General features: G+C 58.9%; 1 protein-coding gene across 2 annotated transcripts; it reads left to right on the top strand.

Moving 5' to 3' along the window:
- Window positions 1–4,127: 4,127 nt before the first annotated feature.
- Window positions 4,128–25,220, top strand: ATP1A3 (ATPase Na+/K+ transporting subunit alpha 3). Of its 2 annotated transcripts, none has more exons than XM_078438395.2 (23): window positions 4,128–4,301; window positions 8,553–8,642; window positions 8,775–8,834; window positions 8,959–9,162; window positions 10,286–10,399; window positions 10,512–10,646; window positions 12,281–12,398; window positions 12,539–12,807; window positions 14,031–14,229; window positions 14,315–14,424; window positions 14,503–14,637; window positions 17,030–17,222; window positions 17,547–17,722; window positions 17,808–17,944; window positions 18,271–18,421; window positions 18,527–18,695; window positions 21,344–21,498; window positions 21,575–21,698; window positions 22,491–22,636; window positions 23,144–23,274; window positions 23,916–24,017; window positions 24,496–24,587; window positions 24,827–25,220. In XM_078438395.2, the coding sequence occupies exons 1-23, from the start codon at window positions 4,296–4,298 to the stop codon at window positions 24,853–24,855; spliced, it is 3,045 nt and encodes a 1,014-aa protein (XP_078294521.1). In that variant the 5' UTR covers window positions 4,128–4,295; the 3' UTR covers window positions 24,856–25,220. The 2 variants fall into 2 exon arrangements, with proteins under 2 accessions (XP_078294521.1, XP_060507270.2); XM_060651287.3 differs by having other exon boundaries at window positions 8,514–8,642.
- Window positions 25,221–26,628: the final 1,408 nt, after the last annotated feature.

The raw sequence follows: 26,628 nt of genomic DNA, 5'->3' as shown, positions 1-26,628 counted from the left end.
CCTGGGTCTCATTTCCTGGAGGTATGAGGGCATTAAAGGCTCGGGCTCCCCAGGGAGTCTGCTGAGAACCACACACTGGATGGTCACTCCTGGACTCTCTCCACCCTTGGGCCCTGCCCTCAGCCAGCAGGTTAGCCCAGGTCCTGGCAGCTGGCCCCTCTCCACTGACCTTCTCTCAGGACAGAAGGAGGCTGCGACAGAGACCCTGAGACAGATGGAGAGAGATGCAGGGATCTGGAGAGGAGGAGACACCAGGGAACGGAGACACAGAAAGACAGAAACCAGATGGGGTTGGGGGAAGGGGAGGGTGAGTGAACTGCTCAGTGTGACCCTGCCTGGGGTGGCCACGCAAGTGGCAGGTGGGTGCTTGGGCCAGGGTGATTTGGTAACTTGTTAATTGTGTGCCTGTGTGTGTACATACGTCCGTGGGGCCATCTCCACCTGTCTGTGACTCTGACCCTGTGTTTCGGCTGAAAATGTACCTCCCCAGTCCCCAGGAGAGGAAGTGAGAAATCCCAGTAGACTGGGGGTGGCTGAAGGACTGGTTGAGCGGGGGGAGAGGGGTGGGTCTGCTTTCTGTCTCCGCCTTCCCCCGCCCCGCTGGAGGTTTCCACTGGAAACTGCAGCTGAGAAAGGACGAGTGAAGGTCACACAGCGAGAGCCATAACGAGGCCGAGTAGAAGGGGGAGAGATGGAGAGGTGGGGTGAGGAAAAGATGGGGCAGGGGTGGGGGAGAGGGAGAGCTGGGGAGAAACAAGGAGGGGGGCAGAGAGGGAGGAGTAGAGAGTAGGAGTAGAGGGCAAAGGCGGGGAGAGACAGAGACAAACCGTTATGAGGTGAGGTAGAATGGAGAAGGGGACGAGAGGGATGAGACAGACGGAGAGACAGATGAAGCAGGAAAGTTAAGAGACCCTGGGGAACTGGGGCTGAGAGAAGGAGAGATGAGGTGGGACAGAGACAGGCTGGAGACTAGAAGCCAAAGACAACTAGTTGGAGACAGGAGGGGGCCGGAGCGGTGAGGGAAGCCAGACTGAGTGGGACAGCGTGGGGGAGAGGAGAGGCTGGGCCCTCCTCTCGGGCACGCTGCCGGAAGCCGGGAGCTGTCCGTTCAGCACCGGCCCGGCGCGACTGTAGCGCACTGCCCTGTCTCCCTTGCAGGGCCTGCCTGCCTTCTCGGTCCTTGGGGAGGCCACACCCAGGAGACCCCGCCTGACACACAGGACCCCCCCAGTCTCCACCTGGACCCTTCTGTGCCCCTGGCACTTGTGTGTGTGCCCCTCCGGGACAGGTGTGGGGGTGAGCTGGTCTCAGTGTCTCTGTTGGTCCGCACATCAACTGCACAGACTTGAATCAATGTCTCTGCCCTTGGGCCGAACTCTGTGTGTTGAGGTGACTAGAATATGATTTCTGGTCTCTCCACTTCTCGATCCCAATACCATGCAGCTGATCCCTAAGGTCTCTCCCCATTTCCGAGTCCTCCCACTTGTCCCCATTTCTGTTCCAAGTATCTCCTGGGTCCTTATCTCTGAGTCTCCCCAGTTTGCCAAATGTGTCTCTGCCTGGCTCTCTATGTCCCTGTGTCTCTCTGTCACCTTCACTGAGCAATTCTGTTGCTCTGTTTCCCTCCATCTGTTTTCTCATCTGACTTTGCTGGCCTCTCTGTCTTTGTCAGTCTGTCTGTATCGGCCTCTATCTGTTCCTGAACTGTGTCTATTTCTTCTTAAGTCTCTCCTTATGTTTCTCTCACTGAGCTCCCCTGTCCCTGTCCATCCCTGTGACCTTCCTAAGTCTTCCCTCCTCCCCCTCAACTTCCGCAGAGCCTCGCGCTGGGAGCACGGTGCACAGTCATCAGTCTCACCAGGCTAGTGTCTGAAGAGGGAGTGCATAAGGGGGGGACATAGCCTGTATCTGGGGTGTCATGTGGGGGGGGCAAGGTCTCCCCCAGCACAACTGGAGAATGGAGGAGAGAGAGCCTAGAATCTCCAGGGATCCAAACACCCTATTAGGCATCTCTGTCCCTGTCCCCCCATCCCCTTCCCCATGGTCCAGGCCCATCCCTGCCAGAAACAGGCAAGGTGTGGGAGGGGGAGGGATGATATGGGTCCTCCCCCCCACCACACACGCCCCCAGGAAGGGGGCAGAATTGCAGAGGGGACCTGGGCGCCAACCACCTGGGCTAGAAGATGTGGCTCCCCCCCCTTCCCCAGTCTCCATGGAGACAGGCCAGGTCTGCAGGCCCAGCCTCCTTTGCTGCATATTCGGCCTCCCTATTACCATGGCAACAAGGGACAGCAGGGAGGGATGGGGATGGGTCAGAGTACAGGATTGGGCCGAGGCTCTGGGTGCTGGGGAAAGCCAAAGAAGCTGACTCCCTACGCCTTTACTCTCTGGCCCTGTCTCCTCGTCCACGCTTGTCTCTCTTCGGCTTTGAATATCTGTCTCTCTGTTTCTATCTTTTTGTGTGTATCTCACTCTAGCCTTTATTTTAGCCTTTCACATATTTCCCTGACCAGGTCCTTAACCTTCACTACCCACCCACCCCCCCATACACACCAGGCTCACTCTGTGCCCCTTGCCTGTGTCCCCCACGCATCCACTCCCACTTTCTGAGAAAACTATAGGGACAAGCTTTCCCTTGCTCTCTGCCCCTTCGACAGGCCCTAGGGAAAGTGTGGGGTGTTCCTCATAGAGCAAAGGGTGGGGGTGAGAGTCTGTGACACTCCTTAGGCTTCAGTGGGTGACTGATGGGGTGTTGTGTGTGTGTGTGTGTGCGCGTGTGTGTGTGTGTGTGGCAGGCCAAGGTTTGTGTGCTAGCCAAGCCTGTGTGTGTGCATACCGAGATGGGATGTGTGTGGCATGTGGGTGGGGGCATTGGGTTGTGTTTGCAGGTACAGCAGAGGTGTATGTGATCGCACTATACTATATGATGTGTGTAGTGTGGGAAGTGTGTGGGATGGTGTCGCGTGATCTATTTCTGTGAATTATTGTGCTGTGTGTCACTCTGTGCCTGTCATTCACAATTAGCAACGCTTTGGCGATTGTGCCCTGTGGGCTTTTGCTCACTGGGGAGGGGCGTGTGTGCTGATGTGTGTGCTGTTGTGTTATTCTGCAGCAGTGTCCACAACAAAGGCTCGTGTGGTGTGTGAGGCTGCGTAAGGCCTATGTGTGTGCAATGGTGCCAAGTGTGGATATGTGTTGGTCTGTGGATTTACGGGTTTTGTGGTTGTCGGTCCCTATGTGAAATGGTACGGGGCCAGGTATGGTGGAGTGTGTGATAGGCATGTCTGTGATGTAGTGTTCCGTGTTCTGAGGGTGTGTGTGAATCTACGTGGCACTTTATGACTGTGATTGTGATTCTGTTTTGTGATGGGAGGGCGTGTGTTTTATTTCCACAGGTTGGTGAATCTCTAGGGTTGTGTGATGGGGTGGTGTAGTAGGCACGTGAGGGTACAAGCTGGTGTGTTCTGGAATGTGATTGTGAAGCTGTGGGGGGGGGGGTGTGTGTCCTCCCCATCTGGGCTATCTAGGTGACAGTTATGGGTGAGTACGAGGCTTGGTGGGGGCCTCTGGCTGTGATGTGTCTGCCGTGGACCCGTGCAGTTGTGTGTCGGGGCAAAGGGTGAGGGGGTTTCAGTGTGAGGTCTTCCTTGCCTCCTAAGCTCCCTCAAGCTCCCCCTCCTGAACAGCACCCCCACACGGTTTCCAGCCCCCCGCCCCCGCCTCACTGCGGAGGGAGGGGCTCTGGGCCCCCTGCCTTATCGTGGCGGTTTGCGGGGCTTTCCCCCCACCCGGTGTGTCCACCTCCCACAGCGCAGCCCGCTTCCTGGTGGCAACACCCCCACCATGAGGGGGTTTTCGGGACTCTCTCTCCCTCAGCGCCCCCTCCTCGGAAGCGCCACCCCCCACCGCGAGGGTCTCCAAGCTCCTCATTGCGGGGTCTCCGGGATCCCCCCTTCCGCAGCGCTCCCCCTCCTCGGCGGTGCCGCCACTTTGCGGAGGCTGGGGGGCGGGGAGGACAGCTGCAGTACCGGGGGCGGGGCCGCGGGCCATCCGTCAGGGCGGCGGCGCCCCTGATTGGCCGGCGCCGGCCCCCCCGCGGGCGCGGGCATATGAGGAGGCGGAGGCGGCGGCCGCCGCAGACTCAGTGCGGGAGGGCTGCCGGCCGGACGGACGCGCGGACCGAGGCGCGGGCGCTGCAGAGGCCCCCCAGCCCGAGCCCGCGCCTGAGCCCGCCCTGAGGCCTCTGCCCCGGCCCCCGCCCCGCCCGCCCGCCCCTCTCCCCCGGAGCCGCCAAGATGGGGGTAGGTGCTCGGGCCGGCCGGGCCGTGCGTGTGTGCGACATTGTGGGTCCAGTGTCATTGGGTGTCTGCCGGGGGGGGGGGTGGGGGGGCTGGGGCTCCGGGACCCCTGCGCTCCGCGGCCAGGTCTGCGTGACCCGGCCCGTCCGTCTGGTGTGCCCCGGTTGAGCGTGTGCACGGGGCCGCCTGGGGCCGCGGGGTCTGTGGCGTATGTTGGCGTGTCTTTGTGTGCGGGGTCCGAGGGGCCCCGACCGGCCCTCGGCATCTCTGCCTGACCTGGTGTGGTGGCATGCTCCATCGTACGTGTGCGTGTGCGCGTGTGTGAGCTCCTGGCTCTGTCAGGTCCTGCCAGCACCGTCTGCCGGAGATCGGGCGGCCCCAGGTTGTGTCTGACTGTCTGCAGTCGTGTCTGGGTGTGTCTGAGAGCTGGTGTTTGTGTCTGGGGGTGTTGAAACCCCTCCGCTTCCCTGGCCGGGTGGGGACAGGCCCAGGCTATGGGATGAACACCAGATGACCTCTCTTTCTCCTTCCAGGCCTGGATGGGGGGGCTCCGCAGTGCGGTGCGTGGCCTGGGGCTGTGGTGTGTGTCCAGCCCCTAATCTGGGGAAGCTGATATGGGGGGGGCTGGGAGAAGCAGGAGAGCCATGGCAGGGAGACTGAGTGCCTGGCTGAGGGCGCATGTGTGCAAAGGTGGAGGGTGGGGGGTGGGGGGAGTGTATCGTGCATGTCTGGCTATGCCCTTGCCTCTGTGTCCGTGTGTCCTTGTCTGTCTGTGAGTCTCTCCAGCAGATGCCGCCTCCTTCCCTGGCTGACCACCTGATCCCCTCTGCAGCCCTGGATTCCTCCCTGCGTGTCTGGGGCGGGGCCATGTGGGGGAGAGTGGGAGAAGGAGGAGGGTGGGCTGGGCTGGGTAGGATGAAGACAGAGGGTCCGGATGGGAGAGACTAATGGAGAGGGAGTATGAGGGATGGGGAGAAAGATGGCGGATGAAGGCTGATGGGCCCAAGGATGGAGGTGGGGGGTGGGGCTGCAAATCTGTGACTTGGGGTGGGCGAGGGGGATGGAGAAGAATTGGATGGGGAGAGGACTGGGAGGGAGAAGGGGGGAGGTGAGAGTCAGTGATGGCTTCCAGGTAAGTGGAATGGAAGGAGGGGAACTGTGGGCAGATTAGGGGAGAGGACTGAGGCTGTGTGCCCCAGAGAAGGAAGGGAGGCATTAGGAAAAGAAGGGGACAGAAGAGAGGCTCTTTAGACATTAGAGGCAGAGAGGCAGAAACATATGGAAAGAGCGAAAGAAACAGGCAGAGACAGAGAGAGATGCTCCGAAAGAGCCAGAGAGAAAGAGACGTAGACACAGAGACAAAGACATGGTCAGAGAGACATGCAGAGACATGGGTGAGACAAAGACATGGAGAGGCATACAGAGACAAAGAGAGAAACTGAGTCTGACGTTAGGAGACCCAAGGACAGACATTTCCTACCCAGACATGACCAAAGTCAGCTTGAAGGATGGGAGGAGGAGGCAGAAAGCAAAAGGGGAGGTGGAGGAAGAGATGCTCAGAGATGAAGGCCCCAGACACCCTTTTCGGCGGGGGAGGGAGGCTGGCCAAGGTGCAGAAGCTGCGTGAGCTAAAGGGTGTCAGGGGGAGGCGGACAGCGGAAAACGGTGAGGAGACGCAGAGACTGGCTGCGGCGAGACAGGCGTGTCCCCCACCCTCAGAGGCGCTCCCGCCCCGCAGTGCGCCCATCTGGGCCTCCTGCCTTGACTGGGAAAGCCTCGGCTCCCCCTCCAGCAGATGGAAGCCCGCCCCCAAGGGAGTCTGGTCATAGCAAGGGCAAGCAGGAGCCAAGGCTCGCCTGCCAGGGACTGGGGTGTCCCCACCCCCTCCTCCCTCAGATCCAGGAGTCCTGCCCCCAGCCCCTCCTCCCTCAGACCCAGGAGTCCTGCCCCCAACCCCTCCTCCCTCAGACCCAGGATCCAGACCCCCAGCCCCTCCTCCCTCAGATCCAGACTCCAGCCCTGCACCCCCTCCTCCCTCAGACCCAGGAGTCCAGGCCCCCAGCCCCTCCTCCCTCAGACCCAGGAATCCAGGCCCCCAGCCCCTCCTCCCTCAGACCTAGGAGTCCAGGCCCCCAGCCCCTCTTCCCTCAGACCCAGGGGTCCAGGCCCCCAGCCCCTCTTCCCTCAGACCCAGGATCCAGACCCCCAGCCCCTCCTTCCTCAGACTCAGGGGTCCAGGGTCCCCAGCCCCTCCTTCCTCCAAATATTTTCTCCCAGCTTTTCCTGAGGTTTCAGGGGTGGGCTGCTGGTTTTCTCCCCAACTCCTGCCAGGCCCCCATCTCTCTCCTCTCCTGTGTTCCCCTTCATTTCTCTACCTTGACCCCGTGACCTTCTGTCCCACCTCTCTCCATCCATGGGTCCACCCCTGTGGGGAGGTAAGACCCCTCCTGGCTCCGGGAATGGAGATGTGCCCTCCCTGTCCCCCAGGCCTCTGTGCTTTTGAGTCAGACGCATTGCTGCTGCAGGGCTGGCCCGGGGCCAAGCCTCCCTCCCACCCCCCGAAACTCTCTCAGAGGCTCCTGGGCCTCCAGGCCGCAGTAACCCCCAGGCTCAGCCTCTGGGTCTGGGGGCAGACGGCAGACAGCTCAGCCCTCTACAAGGTCACGAGGGGATTAGCGCTGAGCTGCCTGAGCCTGGGATCCCAGCTTGGCTCTGGGCCCGCAGGATCCGTCAGCAGCCCTCTTCCAGCACCTGGCCTGGCCCCGCCTCTCCTGCCAGCCTCCAGGGACACTGCCTTCTCCATTCGCCCAGGCTCCCGGACTAGAACCTCACTCACCCCCTCGCACTGCATCCAGTTCAAGCCAGGCCTGGGGCTTTTGCGTCCTGCCTTTCTGCACCCCAAATCGTAGCCACCTCCTAGTCTGTCCTCCAGAGACCTGACCTTGCCCATCGCCTGTACAGAACTGTCCGTGGCTCCCACCGACCCCCAAGAGGGAGGCGAGGGCTCACAGCTTGTCAGTTAAGGCCCTCAGGACTGGCTGTATATCCAGCCGGCCACCATCCCTGTGCATAGCAGACTGCTTCCTGGGCTTTTGTCCCAGCTGTGACCCAACACCTGCACCTTTCCTCTCCATTCCTGCCAAGCCTGTGAGGTCTCTTGAGATTTGCTGGGTCCTTTGAGAGACAGAGACCGAGACATCCATGGAGCTGGGGAAAGGAGCCCAGGAAAAGAGCCGGGTAGAGAAGACAGGGAGAATGACATAGTGGGGAGATCTGGAGCTGGAAGGACAGAGATGCCATGGCAGACCCGAAAGAGACAGACAGACGGGAAGGTTGCAGAGTGAGATGGTGAGAGGTAGACAGACAAGGTGCTTGAAACAGGAGATAGGGAGCGACACACCCAGCATTCCAGAGAAGAAGACAGCTCAAGAGATAAAGACAGAGACACAAGAAGGAGAGGAACAGAAATAAGGACGGAGAAAGACACGGAGACAGAAAATACTGATATACAGAGACCTTCTGAGATCCCACAACACTTCGACTTGGAGAGAGATGAGAACCCAGAGACAGACTCAGCCAGGCTCGGGGAGAGATGGTTCAAGAGACAGAAACGGACATTATATGAGACAGAGAGACATAAAGAGCCAGAGATCAGACAGACAGGCAAAATTATACAGAGACACATGCCAAGAGACTCAGAGGAAGAGAGACAGATGACATAAAGTGACAAGGGAGACAGATCAGGGAAAGAAGCAGCCGCAGAGAGACGGATGGAAATATGAAGAGGCAGGAGACAGACAAAGCAGAGCAGTAAGACAAGAGAGGCACAGAGACCTGGAGAGACAGATCCAGAGACAGAGACAGACAGACGTAGCAAGAGATGGACGCTCGGGGAGTTTGGACAGGCCCAGAGAGAGGGAGAAAGACCCGCAGGAGTAGGCACAGAAACAGAGAGAAGCACAGACAGACCCAGACGGAGACCCTGGGGGACAGAGACCCAGAGATAACATGGAGTCAGAGATGGTGAGGCCAGTTGCAAGAGATAAGACCCACGGTTCTGAGAGGCACCCCCACAGAGACACAGGGCAGAGACAGGGAGGTGCAGGTGAGCCCTGGGAGACAGACTGAGACCCCCAGACCCGCACAGAAGCAGGCAGGGGTGAGAGTGGGGCACGGAGGGCCGGTGTCCCCCTTGTAACCCCTTCTCGCCCGCAGTCTGGTGGCTCTGACAGCTATCGTGTCGCCACCTCGCAGGACAAGAAAGATGACAAGGGCTCGCCCAAGAAGAGCAAGGGCACCAAAGACCGCAGGGACCTGGATGACCTCAAGAAGGAGGTGGCTATGGTAAGCCCCACCCTTTGTGCCCGCACACCCTCCCAGACAGGAGATCCGGGCCGGGGATGGGCCTGAGGCTCTCAGGTCCTGCTCCTCCCCGGAGAGGCTCTCACCGCCTCCCCACAAACTCTCGTTCCCCAGACAGAGCACAAGATGTCCGTGGAAGAGGTCTGCCGGAAATACAACACAGACTGCGTGCAGGTGCGGCTGGGCCTGAGGGGGGAGGGGGCTGGGGGCCGGGACCCCTGGGTGCCTGGGGTACTCGTGCAGGTGGGGGTGCCAGGGTTGCTCAGGGAGGGTTCTGTGTGAATCCTGTGTCTCCCAGGGTCTGACCCACAGCAAAGCCCAGGAGATCCTGGCCCGGGATGGGCCTAACGCACTCACACCACCACCCACCACCCCAGAATGGGTCAAGTTCTGCCGCCAGCTCTTCGGGGGCTTCTCAATCCTGCTGTGGATCGGAGCCATCCTCTGCTTCCTGGCCTATGGCATCCAGGCCGGCACAGAGGACGATCCCTCTGGCGACAACGTGAGTGCCCTCCCCCCTGCCCTGCGCAAGGGCCTATGCATTTAGGGGCACGCATCCTACCCTGCCTCTCCCACCCCTCCAGACTTCTCAGAGCCCAGTCTCCAACTCTTTTCCCATCTGACTTTCGTCATCACTCGGTGAGGGAACCAGAGAAGGTATGAGGAAAACCGAGGCTCAGAAAAGCCAGTAACTTGTCTAAGGTCACACAGCCAGATGCGTGAGCTGAGGTGCTATCCTAAGGCTTTGTGATCTCAGTGGCCTTGGGGACAGGCTCCACCAGGTGGTCATGGCCTGAAAGATACCCCAAAAAGTGAGTACACCCATGTAGAGAGCCAGGCGTGCCTACCTGCTGGTCTGTCGTGACCCATCACCCAACACAGGGGACACACAGGGGGGGCCACAGTCTCAATAGACACTGTGCCCATAAACACAGAGCCACACACTGGCTACGTAGAGATCCTCACACACGCACATGCACGCACACGCGTGCACAATATGCCTGCAAACACATGTGAAGTCAACACAGTCACGCCTGGACAGAGATTCAAACACACCTGCCTAGTGCAGACACACAGGCACACGGACACACAGACGTAGACTGACAGACACAGGAATAAATGAATAAATAAACAAACGAATAAATAAATAAAACTTTAAAAAAAAAAAAAAGAAAGTGAAACCTACAGGCAGATAGACACAGAGTCTCAGACCTAGGCAGACAGAGAGAGACAGAAAGACAGAGATCTACATACAAAGTCTCAAACACAGCGCCGTGAATTTAAAGCCAGGCATGCAGGCAGTCGGACAGACGGACACACTGACCTCAACACCGACAGACACGTGGCTGGATAATAGCATACACTCAGACTCTCTAACATAGGCAGAAAGACAGATGGACACGCAAAACAGAGACACGGACTGACCCATAGACTCAAACACACCCATGTGCAGAAAGAGGGTCTCAAACACGAACGGGCCGACAGACACACGGACCACGCAGCCTGCGGCCAGACGCACAAATACAGACCCTTCCCCCTCCCCCCACTGACGCATCGTTCCCTTCCCGGATTCTGCAAATGTCAAGGCGAGTGGCTCTGGGGCGTGACCCTGTGTCTCCCCACAGCTGTACCTGGGCATCGTGCTGGCAGCCGTGGTCATCATCACCGGCTGCTTCTCCTACTACCAGGAGGCCAAGAGCTCCAAGATCATGGAGTCCTTCAAGAACATGGTTCCCCAGGTGAGTGGAGCCCAGGAAGGGGCCAGCGGGGAGTCGGAATGCGGGGGTGAGGTGTGCCATACAGCCCCAGGCAGAGAGCCGGGATGCTGACTCTTCTCCCTTCTGCCCCCAGCAAGCCCTGGTGATCCGGGAGGGTGAGAAGATGCAGGTGAACGCTGAGGAGGTGGTGGTCGGGGACCTGGTGGAGATCAAGGGTGGAGACCGAGTCCCGGCCGACCTGCGAATCATCTCGGCCCACGGTTGCAAGGTGGGCCTGTCCTCCCTGGAGCGGCTCCAGTGTCCAGGATCCCAGCCCCTCCCCCCGCAGACCCAGGAGTCCTGCCCCGAGCCCCCTCCTCCATCAGACGCAGGGATCAAGCCCCTAGCCCACTCGTCCCACAGACCCAGGAGTCCGGGCCCTCAGCCCCTCCTCCCTCAGACTCAGAAGCCCAGACCCCCGGCCCCTCCCCCCGCAGACCCAGGAGTCCAGCCCCCAGCCCCTCCTCCCTCAGACTTAGGGGTCCAGACCCTCAGTTCCTCCTCCCTTAGACCCAGGATTCCTGCCTCCAGTTCCTTCCTCCTTCAGACCTAAGAGTCCAGGCCCCTAGCCCCTCCCCCCTCAGACTTGGGGGTCAAGCCCCTAGCCCACTCCTCTCTTAGACCCAAGAGTCCAGGCCCTCAGCCCCTCTTCCCTCAGACTCAGAAGTCCAGACCCCCAGCCCCTCCCCCCGCAGACCCAGGAGTCCTGCCCTGAGCCCCCTCCTCCATCAGATGCAGGGGTCAAGCCCCTAGCCCACTTGTCCCACAGACCCAGGAGTCCGGGCCCTCAGCGCCTCTTCCCTCAGACTCAGAAGTCCAGACCCCCAGCCCCTCCTCCCTCAGACCCAGGAATCCAGCCCCCAGCCCCCTCCTCCCTCAGGCCCAGGAGTCCAGGCCCTCAGCCCCTCCTCCCTCAGACTCAGAAGTCCAGACCCCCAGCCCCTCCTCCCTCAGACCTGGGGGTCCAGACCCCCAGCTCCTCCTCCCTTAGACCCAGGATTCCTGCCTCCAGTTCCTTCCTCCTTCAGACCTAAGAGTCCAGACCCCTAGCCCCTCCCCCCTCAGACTCGGGGGTCAAGCCCCTAGCCTACTCCTCCCTCAGACCCAGGAGTCCAGGCCCTCAGCCCCTCCTCCCTCAGACCTGGGGGTCCAGAACCCCAGCCCCTCCTCCCTCAGACCTGGGGGTCCAGACCCCCAGCTCCTCCTCCTTTAGACCCAGGATTCCTGCCTCCAGTTCCTTCCTCCTTCAGACCTAAGAGTCCAGACCCCTAGCCCCTCCCCCCTCAGACTCGGGGGTCAAGCCCCTAGCCTACTCCTCCCTCAGACCCAGGAGTCCAGGCCCTCAGCCCCTCCTCCCTCAGACCTGGGGGTCCAGACCCCCAGCCCCTCCTCCCTCAGACCTGGGGGTCCAGACCCCCAGCTCCTCCTCCTTTAGACCCAGGATTCCTGCCTCCAGTTCCTTCCTCCTTCAGACCTAAGAGTCCAGACCCCTAGCCCCTCCCCCCTCAGACCCAGGAGTCTTGCCCCCAGCCCACTCCTCCCTCAGATCTAAGAGTCGAGGCCCCCAGCCCCTCCTTCCTCAGACTCAGGGGTCAAGCCCACATCCCCTCCTCCCACAGGACCCAGGTGTCCAGACCCCTGGTCCCCACCCCTCAGACCCATCAATATCTTAGACCTTGGCAAGAAACCTCTGCTTCCCACCTTCAAGAGCCCAACCTCTAGCCCCCCAGATACCGCTCACCCACCCAGGTTTCCAGGCTTCTAGCTGTGACCTCCAGGGATACAGACTTCGGCCCCGGTGTCCTCTGGACAAATGCTCCCTGATCCCAGGGCTGAGCCCTTTTTCCTTTCACCCACCCCCAGGTGGACAACTCCTCCCTGACTGGCGAATCAGAGCCCCAGACCCGCTCTCCCGACTGCACACACGACAACCCCTTGGAGACTCGGAACATCACCTTCTTTTCCACCAACTGCGTGGAAGGTGAGGCAGGGTGTGCCGGGGGCACCCAGCTTGGGGCAGGGCTGGGCCACACGGAGGGATGTGCATCTGGGATTCGGGGTTCCTCTGAACTTCACTGAGACCCCATCCCCACCTCAGCCTAACCCCCTCTGACCCCACAGGCACGGCTCGAGGTGTGGTGGTGGCCACGGGTGACCGCACCGTCATGGGCCGCATTGCCACCCTGGCTTCGGGGCTGGAGGTGGGCAAGACGCCCATCGCCATTGAGATAGAGCACTTCATCCAGCTCATCACCGGCGTGGCTGTCTTCCTGGGCGTCTCTTTCTTCATCCTGTCCCTCATCCTCGGATACACCTGGCTTGAGGCTGTCATCTTCCTCATCGGCATCATCGTGGCCAATGTCCCGGAGGGCCTGCTGGCCACTGTCACTGTAAGGCCCGGACTCCCACGTCTGAGGGAAGAGGGGGGCGGGGGGCCTGACTGCAATTTTCCTGATGAGGACAGGTTGCACACCGAGGGCCCGGCCTCCTAGATCTTGGACGACGGGGCCTGGGGACTCAGAAAGCCTGCCTCACAAAACAAGCGCACAAGAATCTTGAGACACATCGCAAGGCCTAAGGGGCTCGCGGTCCTGGCCCTTTTTAAATTCACGTACAAAATTAAGAAGTACGCTTTCACGGTAAAAAGTCTAAAGGATACATGGAAATAGTTAAAAAAGAAAGTAGCGGTTCCCCCCACCCTCCCACTGCCCAGCAGGTGCGGGCATATCCCAGCGTGTGGGCAAACGCTGTTTTCAGGGTGCATAGAAGGGACTGTCCCAGGAATCCTGATCTGCTCCTTAATTCTCTTACTTATTTTTTTAACGCTTATTTATTTTTGAGAGACAGGGAAAGTGCAGGGGAGGGGCAGAGAGGGAGAGAGGGAGACAGGATCCAAAGCAGGCTCTGCGCTGTCAGCAGAGAGCCCAACGCGGGGCTCGAACTCACGAACCGTGAGATCATGGCCTGAGCCGAAGTCAGACGCTCAACCGACGGAGCCACCCAGGCGCCCCAATTCTTTTACTTAATATATCCTGGAGCATTTTCCATATTAGCGTGTTCAAAGCTAGGGTAGGTCAAAGGCTTTTTATAGACATGGCGTGTGCATACCTGGGGGCGCGCATACAGACGCACAGGCTGCTGAGTCAGCATGGACCTGTGTCAGCCATACCCAGATCCAGTTCCCCAGAAACCCCCTCAAGACCATATTCGGCTTCCCCCTGCACCCCCCACCAGCCCAAAGGTAACCCCTTAGAACCCCGGCTTCTAAGCAGTGTAGTTTTTGTATTTCATATCGACGGAATGATTTAGCGTTTGTTCATTTTTGAGAGACAGAGCATGAATGCGGGAGGGGCAGAGAGAGAGGGAGACACAGAATCCGAAGCGGGCGCCAGGCTCCGAGCGGTCAGCACAGAGCCCGACGCGGGGCTCGAACTCACGGGCCGCGAGATCATGACCCGAGCCGAAGTCGGACGCTTCACTGACGCTTAACTCTTTCACGGGCCATCCCGGATTGTCTCTGGGCCTGGCGGGTGGGTTGTTGGTGCTCACGTTGCCGGTCCAGCCCTGCGGCCTGCCTCTACCTGTGACTTGCCGGCCCTTGGACGTCCCCTAGGTGTGTCTGACGCTGACCGCCAAGCGCATGGCTCGGAAGAACTGCCTTGTGAAAAACCTGGAGGCCGTCGAGACCCTGGGCTCCACATCCACCATTTGCTCGGACAAGACGGGGACCCTCACCCAGAACCGCATGACGGTTGCCCACATGTGGTTTGACAACCAGATCCATGAGGCTGACACCACTGAGGACCAGTCAGGTGAGAGTGGGGCCCAGGCAGGGACCAGGGGGGGGAGGGGTCTGGCCCCCGAGACGCCGTGACCTGTGACACATGCCTCCTTCAGGGACCTCGTTCGACAAGAGCTCGCACACCTGGGTAGCCCTGTCCCACATCGCCGGACTCTGCAACCGTGCCGTCTTCAAGGGAGGTCAGGACAACATCCCCGTGCTCAAGGTGCGTCCAGCTGCCCGCCTCGCCTCGGCCCTGCCCACGCCCACCGCGCTCCGCGCTCACAGCCCTCTTTTCCCCTAGAGGGACGTGGCCGGGGATGCCTCAGAGTCTGCCCTGCTCAAGTGCATCGAGTTGTCCTCTGGCTCCGTGAAGCTCATGCGTGAACGGAACAAGAAAGTGGCCGAGATTCCCTTCAATTCTACCAACAAATACCAGGTACTCTGGGCCGCCCGGGAGAGCGAGCCTGGGCCGCAGTCTCTAATGCCTATAGGTGGTCACCCCTGCCCCGCTGCCCCCTCGTTTTGGGCCAGTTACTAACCTCCCAGAGCCTTGGTTTCACCATCTGTAAAATGGGAATGATAGTATCTACCTGGTTAGGTAAGGAACAGGCAGACCCAAGAGTGAGAGTAAGGTCTCTGCCAGAGTGGGAGGCAGAGGAATGGAGGTCATCCTGCAGCAGGGAGTGAGTACCGGCCAGAGATCTCTCATTCATTCAACAAATACATTTTTTTGAGCAGCCACCGCATGTCAGGCACATACGTTTTAGGTGCTGGTACCTGTGGCAGTGAGTGAAGCAGGAGAGTCTCCCCTCACATGGAACTTATAATCTAGTGCTAGAAGACAGACGATGACAAAGGCAGGAGGAGATACAGAATATGCCAGCTGCAGGTGTCTGGGGGAAGACTGTGCTAGGCAGTGGGCCCAGCATGTGCAAAGGCCCTGAGGCAGGGGTTTCCTGATGTGTCTGAACAACAGCCAGGCAGCCAGGATGATGGAGCAGTGAGCCAGGGCAGTGGGTGCCTGGTCAGGTCCCATTGGGCTTGTGGGCCGTGGGGAGGACTCAACTGTGACTCTAAGAGGGACATGAGCCACGGGGGGGCTCTGAACAGAGGAGAGATGGGACCTGACTCATGTTTTTTAAAAGAATTTCATTGAGGGGCTCTGGGTGGCTCAGTCGGTTAAGCGTCCGACTTCAGCTCAGGTCATGATCTCACAGTTCGTGGGTTCAAGCCCCCGGTCGGGCTCTGTGCTGACAGCTCGGAGCCCGGAGCCTGCTTCGGATTCTGTGTCCCTCTCTCACTCTGCCCCTTCCCTGCTCATGCTCTGATTCTCTCTCTCAAGAATAAATAAACATTAAAATATTTTTTAAAGAGTTTCATCAAGGTATAACTCACATACCATAGGCCACCCACGTAAAGTCTGTAATTCCGCATTTTGGTATATCCACAGATAAGTGGAATCAACCACACGACCACGGAACATTTTATCACCTCGAAAGGAGGCCCCATCACTCCTTAGCTATTGCCCGCCCCCCCCCCCCACGTCCCCCATCTCCCCGATCCCTAAGCAACCACTAACCTACTTTCTGTCTCTTCTGTGTTGACCTATTCTGGACATTTCATAGGAACAGAATCGTATGACACGTGGCCTTTTGTGACTGGCGTCTTTCACTTAGTGTAGCGTTCTCAGGGTTCATTCGTGTTGTAGTGGGTGGGCAAGCAGACCTCTGCACGGTGGGATAATGTTGCATCGTCTGGATACTCCCCATTTGGTTCATCCCGTTCCCCTGCTGATGGACATACGAGTTGTTCGCCCCCCTGAGCTACTGTGTCTGACGCTGTTGGGAATGTTCACACACGCGTTTCTGTGCAGACGTACAGACCTTGCCTGTGTCTCGGGTGTGTACGCCTCGGGAATGGCTGGCCCAGATGTGACCCCTACATTGAGCCTTTTAGGGGACTGCCAGACCTTTTGGCAAAGTGACTGCACCGTTTTCCACTGACTCACGCTTTGTGGTTTTCTTCTTTTAATTTTTTTTAATGTTTATTTTTGAGAAACAGAGAGAGAAATAGAGCGTGAGCAGGGGAGGGGCTGAGAGAGAGGGAGACACGGAATCCGAAGCAGACTCCACGCTCTGAGCTGTCAGCACAGAGCCCGACGCGGGGCTCGAACCCACAAACCGCGAGATCGTGACCTGAGCCAAAGTCGGACGCTTATCCGACTGAGCCACCCAGATGCCCCTGCCTCACGTTTTTTAAAGGAGCCTCCTGGCTGCCTTGGAGAGGCGATATGAAGGGCTGGGGTGGGCAGACACAGAGACTCAGTGTGGAGGCTGCTGTGATATTCCCTAGGAGAGATGGGGGGTGGCCGGAGGGGGAGGGCAGGGGGGAGGTGAGGAGAGGTCAGAATCTGGGTGCGTCTGAGAGGTGAGCTGAGCGGATTTGGTGACAGGTCAGATGTGGGGTGAGAGGCAGCTGGGTGAGGCAGGGAGAGAGACACACATCCTATGGGTGGCTGAGATCTCTGTGAGAGAGACCCATGGGCAGAAATATCTGTGAGATGGAGACACCGACATGGGCAGGGTGAGCCGAGATCTCTGTGGGAGACTCCAAGAACCAGATGGAGCTCTCGGGTAGAGAGATTTGGGCAGTGCCTTCCGAGGGAGCCCCAGCTGTGGTCTGTCCTACCACCCGTGGCTCTGAGCTGGAGGGGGGTTGGAGGTGGAGAGGGGAGTCCTCTCCCCCAGCTGGGGGCGGGCGGCTTCTTCTGGTCCTGAGACGTCCCGGCATGCTCACCCTCCACCCTCCGTCCTCCGCCCTATCCACAGCTCTCCATCCATGAGACCGAGGACCCCAACGACAACCGATACCTGCTGGTGATGAAGGGCGCCCCCGAGCGCATCCTGGACCGCTGCTCCACCATCCTGCTGCAGGGCAAGGAACAGCCACTGGACGAGGAGATGAAGGAGGCCTTCCAGAATGCCTACCTCGAGCTCGGCGGCCTGGGCGAACGAGTGCTTGGTGCGCTCCACGGGTGGGGCTGAGTTGGGGCAGGGGCTGGGCCAGCTCCAGGGGGCCCTTGAGGGTGTGGAGGGGTGTGATGCCGCCCAGAGCCTGGCTCAGCACAGCACCTCCCAGAATGCACCATGAATGAATGAATGAATGAATGAGTGAGTGAATGAATGAAGGAGAGGGGAAGGCATCTTCAGGAAATAAATGTTGACAGACTCTCCCGCCGGCTGGGACTGTCCAGACTGCGGGGACCCTGACGGCTGGGAGCTGTGGGCGGGAAGCTCGGAGGTCCGAGGCTGGAGCCCTCACGCCCCCCACCCGTCCTGCCATCAGGTTTCTGCCATTACTACCTGCCCGAGGAGCAGTTCCCCAAGGGCTTTGCCTTTGACTGTGACGATGTGAACTTTACCACGGACAACCTCTGCTTCGTCGGCCTCATGTCCATGATTGACCCGCCCCGGGCCGCCGTCCCCGACGCAGTGGGCAAGTGCCGCAGCGCCGGCATCAAGGTGTGGCCTGGGGCAGCCGGGGAGGTGGGGCCGGGGCCCCAGGGGCCGGCAGGGAGGCTGGACCGTCTCCACGCCATGCCCACAGGTCATCATGGTCACGGGTGATCACCCCATCACGGCAAAGGCCATCGCCAAGGGCGTGGGCATCATCTCCGAGGGCAACGAGACTGTGGAGGACATCGCTGCCCGGCTCAACATTCCCGTCAGCCAGGTCAACCCCCGGTGAGCCCGCCCCTGCCGGCTCAGGCTTCTGCCCCCACCTGGCCTCCCACTGGGACCGCCTGTGCCCCTTCCTCCTGGGTCTCCCCTGTTGACACGGCTCCTGGGTCCTGCTCCCCCTCCACGTGTGAGGACGGACAGCTTGGTGCAGGGCCGCATGCCAGCTTTCCTGCTTACGGGCAGTGTGGCGCCGGGCAAGTCAGTTATACTCCCTGAGCCTCGGTTTCAGAACCTGGTCCTCTGCCTCTCCTGTGTGGCGTGGGTTGGGTTGGCCTGGCTGTCCGTCCGCTAATCCCCATGAGTCCTGAGCAGCTCTCTGCTCTCCCCAGGGATGCCAAGGCCTGTGTGATCCATGGCACCGACCTCAAGGACTTCACCTCTGAGCAAATCGATGAGATCCTGCAGAACCACACTGAGATCGTCTTTGCCCGCACGTCCCCCCAACAGAAGCTCATCATCGTGGAGGGCTGTCAGAGACAGGTGGGCTCAGCCTGAAGTCCCTCAGGGGCCAGGACTTCTGGTCCCTGATGAGGAGGGGGCTGGGGCCAGGCCCCTGGGCGTCATCCTCACTCTCTGTCCCTCCAGGGAGCAATCGTGGCCGTGACTGGCGACGGCGTGAACGACTCCCCTGCCCTGAAGAAGGCAGACATCGGTGTGGCCATGGGCATTGCCGGCTCTGACGTGTCCAAGCAGGCAGCGGACATGATTCTGCTGGACGACAACTTTGCCTCCATCGTCACGGGTGTAGAAGAGGGTGAGTTGGCCGGGGTGGTCCTGGAGACTGGGCTTCCTGCATGAGGTCGGAGAAGGGCAAGAGGGACCGGGGCGACACCAGAATCCTCCTGAGCCCCGGTGAAGCCTCAGCTTGTCCCTTCAACCCTGTGGGGTTGGGGGCTCCCTGGCGGCGGGGCTGTGCTGACGCACTTCTGGGTCCCAGCATCGCCCAGCGCAGGCCCAGTTGGGTGGGTGATGTAGACGTGGAAGCATTTTAAAAATACCTTTAAATGCAAGGACGGGGAAGCAGAGGGTCCTTCGGGAGCCCTGTGGAGCCCCCTCCCCCAGCCCGGGGTCAGGGGGCAAGGAAGCTTCCCAGAGTGGACAGGGATCGCTATACGGAGCCCCAAGGGCCGAGTTGGAATGTTCACGTAGAGTAGTGGCAGGGAAGGGAGTTCTGGGCCGAGGAACAGAATGCACACAGGCGAGGCGGTGTGAGGGAGCGTGTGTGGGGCCGGGCCTGGTGTCCGGGGTGGGGGACACTGAGGGCACTGCCCCCTGACGGGCCTCTCAGTGTGGCCACAGATGGGGCTTGTTCACAGTTAATTTTATTCCGATCACCGGAGGCATTCCTGATAATTATAGGAAATGAAGACAAGCATTAGCCGAAAATTAGAATCACCCATAACCTCACCATCCAGAAATAGTCACTATTCATGCTGTGGTGCATTTTCTTGCAGTTTCTCTCTCACATTTGAAACGTTCCCCAATGCGAAAAATAACGCATGATCAAAGGGAATCTAAACAGTAAAGCTGCGCCTAAAGTGACAAATGTCCTTATCCCTTGTCTCCTTTGTCCCAGAAGACGCCCCAGTTACCCCTTTCTTATTCCCCAAGTCGTCTGTGTGTTCACAGTGTGCACATCTGTGGATACACCGTTCACACTTTCCAGGCATCTACTGGGCTGGACAGACAGTGTGAGCAGAGCAGACGTGATTGGTCCTTCCCCTCAAGGAGGTGGGAGCGGCAGCTTTTAACAAATTAGCAAACAGACTGTAACATAACAAACCTAGTTGTAAATTGTGACAAGCCCTAAGGAGCAACCTGGTGGGGGATGCTATGTATCAAGGGTCCTGCCTAGATTGGGGGCGGGGGGCAAGGAAGGCCTCTCTGAGGTGGAAAAAAACCCCACAAAGTTTAACTTCCAGTAGGGGAAATTCCAGGTAGACCGCACAGCAGAGCAAAGAGCCTGGTCACCATCCACGACAGCTCATGGCCAATCTTGTTTCATCTGAGCATACACACTGGATCATGTTGAAGCATATTTATTTACTTGTGCGTTTTTGTTTGTTTGTTTGTTTGTTTTTTTGAGAGAGACACAGAGCATGAGCAGGGGAGGGGCAGAGAGAGAGAGGGAGACAGAATCCGAAGCAGGCTCCAGGCTCTGAGCTGTCAGCACAGAGCCCGACACGGGGCTTGAACCCACGAACTGTGAGATCATGACCTGAGCCGAAGTCGGACATTTAACTGACTGAGCCACCCAGGCGCCCCTATCTATTTGTCTGTCTACCTATGTATTTATTTTGAGAGAGACAGAAAGTATCAGTGGGGGAGGGGCTGAGATAGAGGGAGAGAGAGAGGATCTCACATAGGTTCTCCGCACCGTCAGCGCAGAGCCTGACGTGGGGCTTGATCTCACGAATCACGAGATCGTGACCTGAGCCAAAGTCAGACACTCAACTCACTGAGCCACCCAGGGGCCCCGCGTCGAAGCACATTTCAATCATCATCCCCTCCTTCGATACTTCAGGATGAGACACCAGACGTTTGGGGAGAGCAGAGCATGTGTGGCAGGAATAGAGCCCCGTTAGGGTCTCGTCGCGTCCCCTCCAGCCCGTATCTCCCTTCCTAAAAATAAGCACTATAGATTAGTTTTAAACCTCATCTAAGTGGCGTCGTGCCGCATGAACGCGTTTGTGTTACGTTTCACTCAGCGTAACGTCTGTGAAATTCATCCACGGAGTTGGGTGTGTCTGCGGCTGGTTCCTTTTTCCTGCTGAGTGGTGTTCTGTTGTGTGGATGGACCGTAGTTGGTTTATCCACTCCCATGCTGATGGGCATTGGGGTCGGTTCAGGGTTTTGGCTATGGTGATAACGCTATGGTGGACCTTCCTGCGCTTTTTGGTGGACGTAAACACTTACTTAAACCTAGGAGTAGGAGGGGCGCCTGGGTGGCTCAGTCAGTTAAGCCTCTGACTTCAGCTCAGGTCACGATCTCGCGGTCCGTGAGTTCGAGCCCCGCATCGGGCTCTGGGCTGATGGCTCCGAGCCTGGAGCTTGCTTCCGATTCTGTGTCTCCCTCTCTCTCTGCCCCTCCCCCGTTCATGCTCTGTCTCTCTCTGTCTCAAAAATAAATAAACGTTAAAAAAAAATTAAACAAAACAAAACACCTAGGAGTAGGATTACCAGGTCAATAGAGTGGGGGGAGGGGTGGTTCACTTTAATACAAACTGCCAAACAGTTCTCCAAAGTGGCTATATTTCAAGAATGTTTGAACAGGGCGTCATGGCTGAATGTCTCCATGGGAAGGTGGGCAGGTGGGAGGGTAGATTGGAAAGGACTCGGGGACCAGGCAGGGAAGGGGCCAAGGGCCAGGGTGCCCGGGATCTGAGCCTGCCCCTTCCTCAGGCCGCCTGATTTTTGACAACCTGAAGAAGTCTATCGCTTATACCCTGACCAGCAACATTCCTGAGATCACACCCTTCTTACTGTTCATCATGGCCAACATCCCGCTGCCTCTGGGCACCATCACCATCCTCTGCATCGACCTGGGCACTGACATGGTGAGCCCCAGCCACTCTCTGGGCCCCGGGAAGGGAGGGCCCCCCACTCCCAGCTCATGTGACCCTGCCTGCCCAGGTCCCTGCCATCTCCTTGGCATACGAGGCTGCGGAGAGTGACATCATGAAGAGACAGCCCAGGAACCCACGCACGGACAAGCTGGTCAATGAGAGGCTCATCAGCATGGCCTACGGGCAGATTGGTGAGGACTTGAGGACCACACCTCATTTATGGCTGGATGGCAGGGCCTAGAGCCTGGCCCAGAGCGAGCACTCTGAAACCCTGTGTTGGATGAGTGGGGAGAGAGTAGGACTTGGTGCTGGAGGTTTGGAAGGAGTGACTTACAGATGGGTGCTGGTCACCAAGGTGGGGCTGGTGCACCTGGAGGACAGGCGTGGGGGTGCTTCTGAGGAGCACATGGGACACGGAGTGGCAGGTCAGGGTTGGCCCCAGGCTGGCCACTGCAGAGCCCGCTGCCCCACCCGCCTCCGTGGTGGGAAAGACAAGATCAGCCCGTGAGCGCTCTGAGGGCAGGAGTGAGCCCCAGCCCCTCCCACCTCCTCCTCAACCTGCTGCTGGAGGTGATGTGTGCAGAGCCTTTGGAAGTGCTGAGCTCCCCATTGCCAGGAGTGTTCCAGAAAGCAGAGGCTTCATGGTGGTGGTCAGAGGCCTGGGGAGATCACTCCTGCACTGAGGAGCCTGTTAGACCGAAACGCGGGCCTTCTCAGGGATTCCCTGATGATCAGGTGGCCTGGCTCAGGTGGGAGAGAGCCTCCAGGTGAGACCCTTCCCTGAGGCTCCAGTCCCAGGTGCCCACCACCAGGTGGCGCCCTCGGGTTGCCATCCGGGAGCCCAGCCTCAGATGAGGCTCTGGCGGTGGGTTCCGAGGCGGCCTCACCGACCTCCCAGTGGGAGTCCCACGGGGCCTCATAGGTGCCCTGGACTGGCTGCCGGCCCCTACCTGAGCTTCTCCTCATCTCCTCCCCACCCCCAGGAATGATCCAGGCTCTCGGTGGCTTCTTTTCCTACTTTGTGATCCTGGCAGAAAATGGCTTCTTGCCCAGCAACCTGGTGGGCATCCGGCTGAACTGGGATGACCGAACCGTCAATGACCTGGAGGACAGTTACGGGCAGCAGTGGGTGAGTGAGCGGGCCCCGCAGCATGGGGGCCTCCCGGTCAGCGCTCAGCGCCCCTGCCCACGACAGGAGCCCGGGGCCGGCTGTCCCAGCCACGCAGGGCTGCTCCCTAGGACGGCCCCTCTGCCCCAGGGGCGCCGTGAAGGCCTCTGCCGGGTGCTGGGAGCCCCCTGGCACTCTTGGCTCAGCCCACCGAGGTCCTCGCGTCCCCTGGCCATGCTCTGCCCCACCAGGCGGGACGCCTTCGCCGCCTTCCTCTCCGTCCCTGTGTATCCCTTCAAAGCCTGGCTGGTGTCCGTTGTCCCGGGAGCCCCGCAGGGTCTCCGGTTCCTGGTGGACAACTGAGGCCACCATTAACTTCTCTCCTTCCCCGTACAGCCCCTGCTCTTCCCGCAGGGCCACGAGCCAATGTGGGGAGGCCCCACCTGGACAGAGTCGCTGCTTGCCCTGGGGCCCGGGCAGGGGGGCACGTGGGCCCCGGGCGCTGACCGCTTGTCACCGCTCTTGCAGACATACGAGCAGAGGAAGGTGGTGGAGTTCACGTGCCACACGGCCTTCTTCGTGAGCATCGTGGTCGTGCAGTGGGCCGACCTGATCATCTGCAAGACCAGGAGGAACTCCGTCTTCCAGCAGGGCATGAAGTGAGGGCTGGCCGCCCGAGGCCCTGTTCTCTGTCCCCTCTGTGTGTCTGTCTGTGCCTCCCCTCGCGCGCCGTGTCTCAGCTTCGGCCTCTGAGTGATTTTCTCTCAAGTGGTCCATCTGTCTCGGACTCTCTCTCAGTCTGCCTCTACGTGTGTGTCCGGGGGCGGGAGTGTCGCGGGCTCTACCTCTCCGCGCCTGTCTGCGTGTCTGTTGCTCTCTCTGTCTCTCTGCCTTGATTTTTTTTTTTTTTTAGTTTTTTTAATGTTTATTTATTTTTGAGAGAGAGGGAGAGAGAGACAGAGCGCAAGCAGGGGAGGGGCAGAGAGACGGGGAGACACAGAATCTGAAACAGGCTCCAGGCGCTGAGCTGTCCGCACAGAGCCCGATGCGGGGCTCAAATTCACAAACCGTGAGATCATGGCCTGAGCCGAAGTCGGACGCTCAACCGACTGAGCCACCCAGGCGCCCCGTCTCTGTCTTGATCTTTCTGTGCTGCCATCTCTCTGCCTCTGTCTCTTCTCGTCTCTGTCTCTGTGTGACTCCGGGTCTGCCTGTCTCCGTCTGCCTTTGGGTGTGCCTGTCCCTGTGGGGTTGGGGGCTGGGTTAGGTTCTCTGGGTCCAGCCCTGCCTGTGCCTCCAGGAACAAGATCCTCATCTTCGGGTTGTTTGAGGAGACGGCCCTCGCTGCCTTCTTGTCCTACTGCCCAGGCATGGACGTGGCCCTCCGCATGTACCCTCTCAAGTGAGTGCCCCTCCCTCCCACAACCCTGCTCCAGGAGTCTCTGAGGAGCCTCCCCTGCAGGACATCCTCACAAGCCCCACCTCTCCTGGTGTCTCTCTGGGCCCCACCTCTGTGCCCCCCATCATAGTCCCTGTTCTTTTTATTATTATTATTATTGTTAAGATTTCATTATCTTTAAATCATCTCTGCACCCAACGTGGGACTCAAACTCAACAACCCCGAGATCAAGAGTCACACGCTCCGCCGACTAAGCCCGCCAGGCGCCCCGCAGGCCCTGTTCTGATGCCACTGAACCTGCCCCCTGCGGACGTCCTCACAGGGGGGCAGCCTGCAGGCCCTGGCCAGGGCACCCCTCGCCTGTGGGCCCAAAGGGCAAGGGGGGATCCCCCCAGGGTGGCATTCCTGTTCTCCAGACTCTGCAGCTGTGTCCCCCATTATGACCCCTCACCAAGGCCCTCCTGCCCTCCCCTCTCCGCAGGCCCAGCTGGTGGTTCTGTGCCTTCCCCTACAGTTTCCTCATCTTCGTCTACGATGAGATCCGCAAACTCATCCTGCGCAGGAACCCCGGGGGTGAGGGGGCCCAGCGGGTGGAGGGGGGAGGCTGGGGGGCAGGGGGGCAGGTGGAGGCGAGGTGGGTGGAGCCCTGTGCTGACCTCTCTCTGTGTCTCCCCCACCTCCCTCTGTGCTGCCCCTCCGCCCCTTCCCCGCTTCTCTCTCCCTGGCTCTCTGGTCTCCCTCCTCTCCGTCTCTGTCTCTCTCCTGTGCCCATCTCCATGTCTCTCTCTGTTTCTTTCTTTCTTTGTCTCCAGGTTGGGTGGAGAAGGAAACCTACTACTGACCTCACCCCCCCCACATCGCCCATTTCTTCCCTGCCCCCCAAGCCCAGGACAGCCCCCACCAGTCCCCCCATTTTGTATTCTGGGGGAGGGGCCCTCTCTCCCCGTGGCCCCACCTTGACCCTCACCCCCTCAACTTACCTCCCGCCTCCCGCCCTCTCTCCCCTCTGGCTGGCTTCTCTCCCCGCCCCCCCCCCCCCACTTCCCCCCTCTCTTTTCTGTGTCTCTGTTCCTCTCCCTCTCCTCGTCCCTTCCTCCCTGCCCCCACCCAGCCCCCTCCCTGGGCTCTTTTTTACTCCCCCTCACCCCTGGCTGATGCCATCTCTGGTTCTGGACAATTATCAAATATATCAGTGGGGAGAGAGAAGTGTGTGTTGTACTTGCTTTCTGGCCCTGGGGTGTGGGCGGGCGCTGGCACCTGTTGCTGGGTGATTCACGAAGCTTCAGGAATTTTGCCTGGCACGAGCTTGGGAGCCACAGAATCTCGGAGTCCTCGAGTCATGGGGTTTTAGACCCAACCAAGGCTAGAGTGAGAGCAGGTTGAATTGGCCAGGCAATGGGATTATGGGATCAGAACAGGGAAGAGGAAGGGAGTCTCGAAAGCCTCTCGTATCAGAGTAGATGGGGAAGGGACGGGGCAATGCCGGTGACAAGGACAACGACCACGATGGTGATGATGGTGATCCGTTGAGTGCCCGCTCTGTACTCTGCCCTCTTCTAAGCACTCTGTGTGCATCAGCTCATTCAGTCCTCACAAGGTGTGAGACACAGAGGGAAAATGACTTGCTCAAGGTCACACAACTGAGAGGTGACAAATCTGGGATCTGAAACTAAGATGTCCAACCTCTAAGTGCTGTGTTATTCTCTCACTCTTTTTATTGAGATAAGTTTTCTGTGAAGTGCAAAAATCTTAACTCTTAAGGGCACAGCTCGATGATTTAAAAATTACACTGCAGGGTGCCTGGGCGGCTCAGTCAGCTGAGCATCCAACTCTTGATTTTGGCTCAAGTCATGATTCCAGGGTCATGAGATCGAGCCCCATGTGGGGCTCTGCTCTGAGCGTGGAGTCCGCTTAAGATTCTCTTCCCTACCCCCCCCCCCGCCACTCTCTCCCACTCTCTCTCTCTTTCTAAAATAAAATTTAAAAAAAATTACATTGCATAACCACCACCCGGATCAAGGTTATGTTACATTTCCATCCACCCAGAAAGTTCCTGCCCCTTTCTAGTCAGCAGCCCCCACACTTGTTCTTGGACTTTCATAAAGGAAATCTTACAAACATGTTGTCTTACGTGTCTGCCTTCTTGTCCTGAACACATTGTCCCATGTATCTGTAACTTTGAGAGCCACTAGAAATAGGAACGTTGTAACAGTGTCTTCCGATGAGGACACATGTATGCATCTCTGTTGTACAGGGTACACGCTTAGGAGTGGGGTTGCTGATCATGGCACAGACTATGTTTGGCTTTTTTTTTTTTTTAATGTTTATTTATTTTTGAGAAAGAGAGGGAGACACAGAATCCCAAGCAGGCACTGTGCTGTCAGTGCAGGGCCCGATCTGGGACTTGAACCTACGAACTGTGAGATCATGACCTGAGCCGATAGCGAGAGTCAGACGCTCAACACAGCCCAGAGATGTGAGTCAGAGGAGGGCCTGGGGCCAGATCAGGGCCCACCTGCCTCCCGGCACGGGTGTCTGGGTGACCAGGATGCCGAGACCCCACGTGAGTGTGTGCCCAGGCCCACTGCACCAATTACATTTTCCTACATGAGCG

This window comes from Panthera onca, chromosome E2 (assembly GCF_046562875.1).
Source record: "Panthera onca isolate mPanOnc1 chromosome E2, mPanOnc1 haplotype 2, whole genome shotgun sequence".
Lineage (NCBI taxonomy): Eukaryota > Metazoa > Chordata > Mammalia > Carnivora > Felidae > Panthera > Panthera onca.
This window is presented reverse-complemented; position numbering and strand designations above follow the sequence as displayed.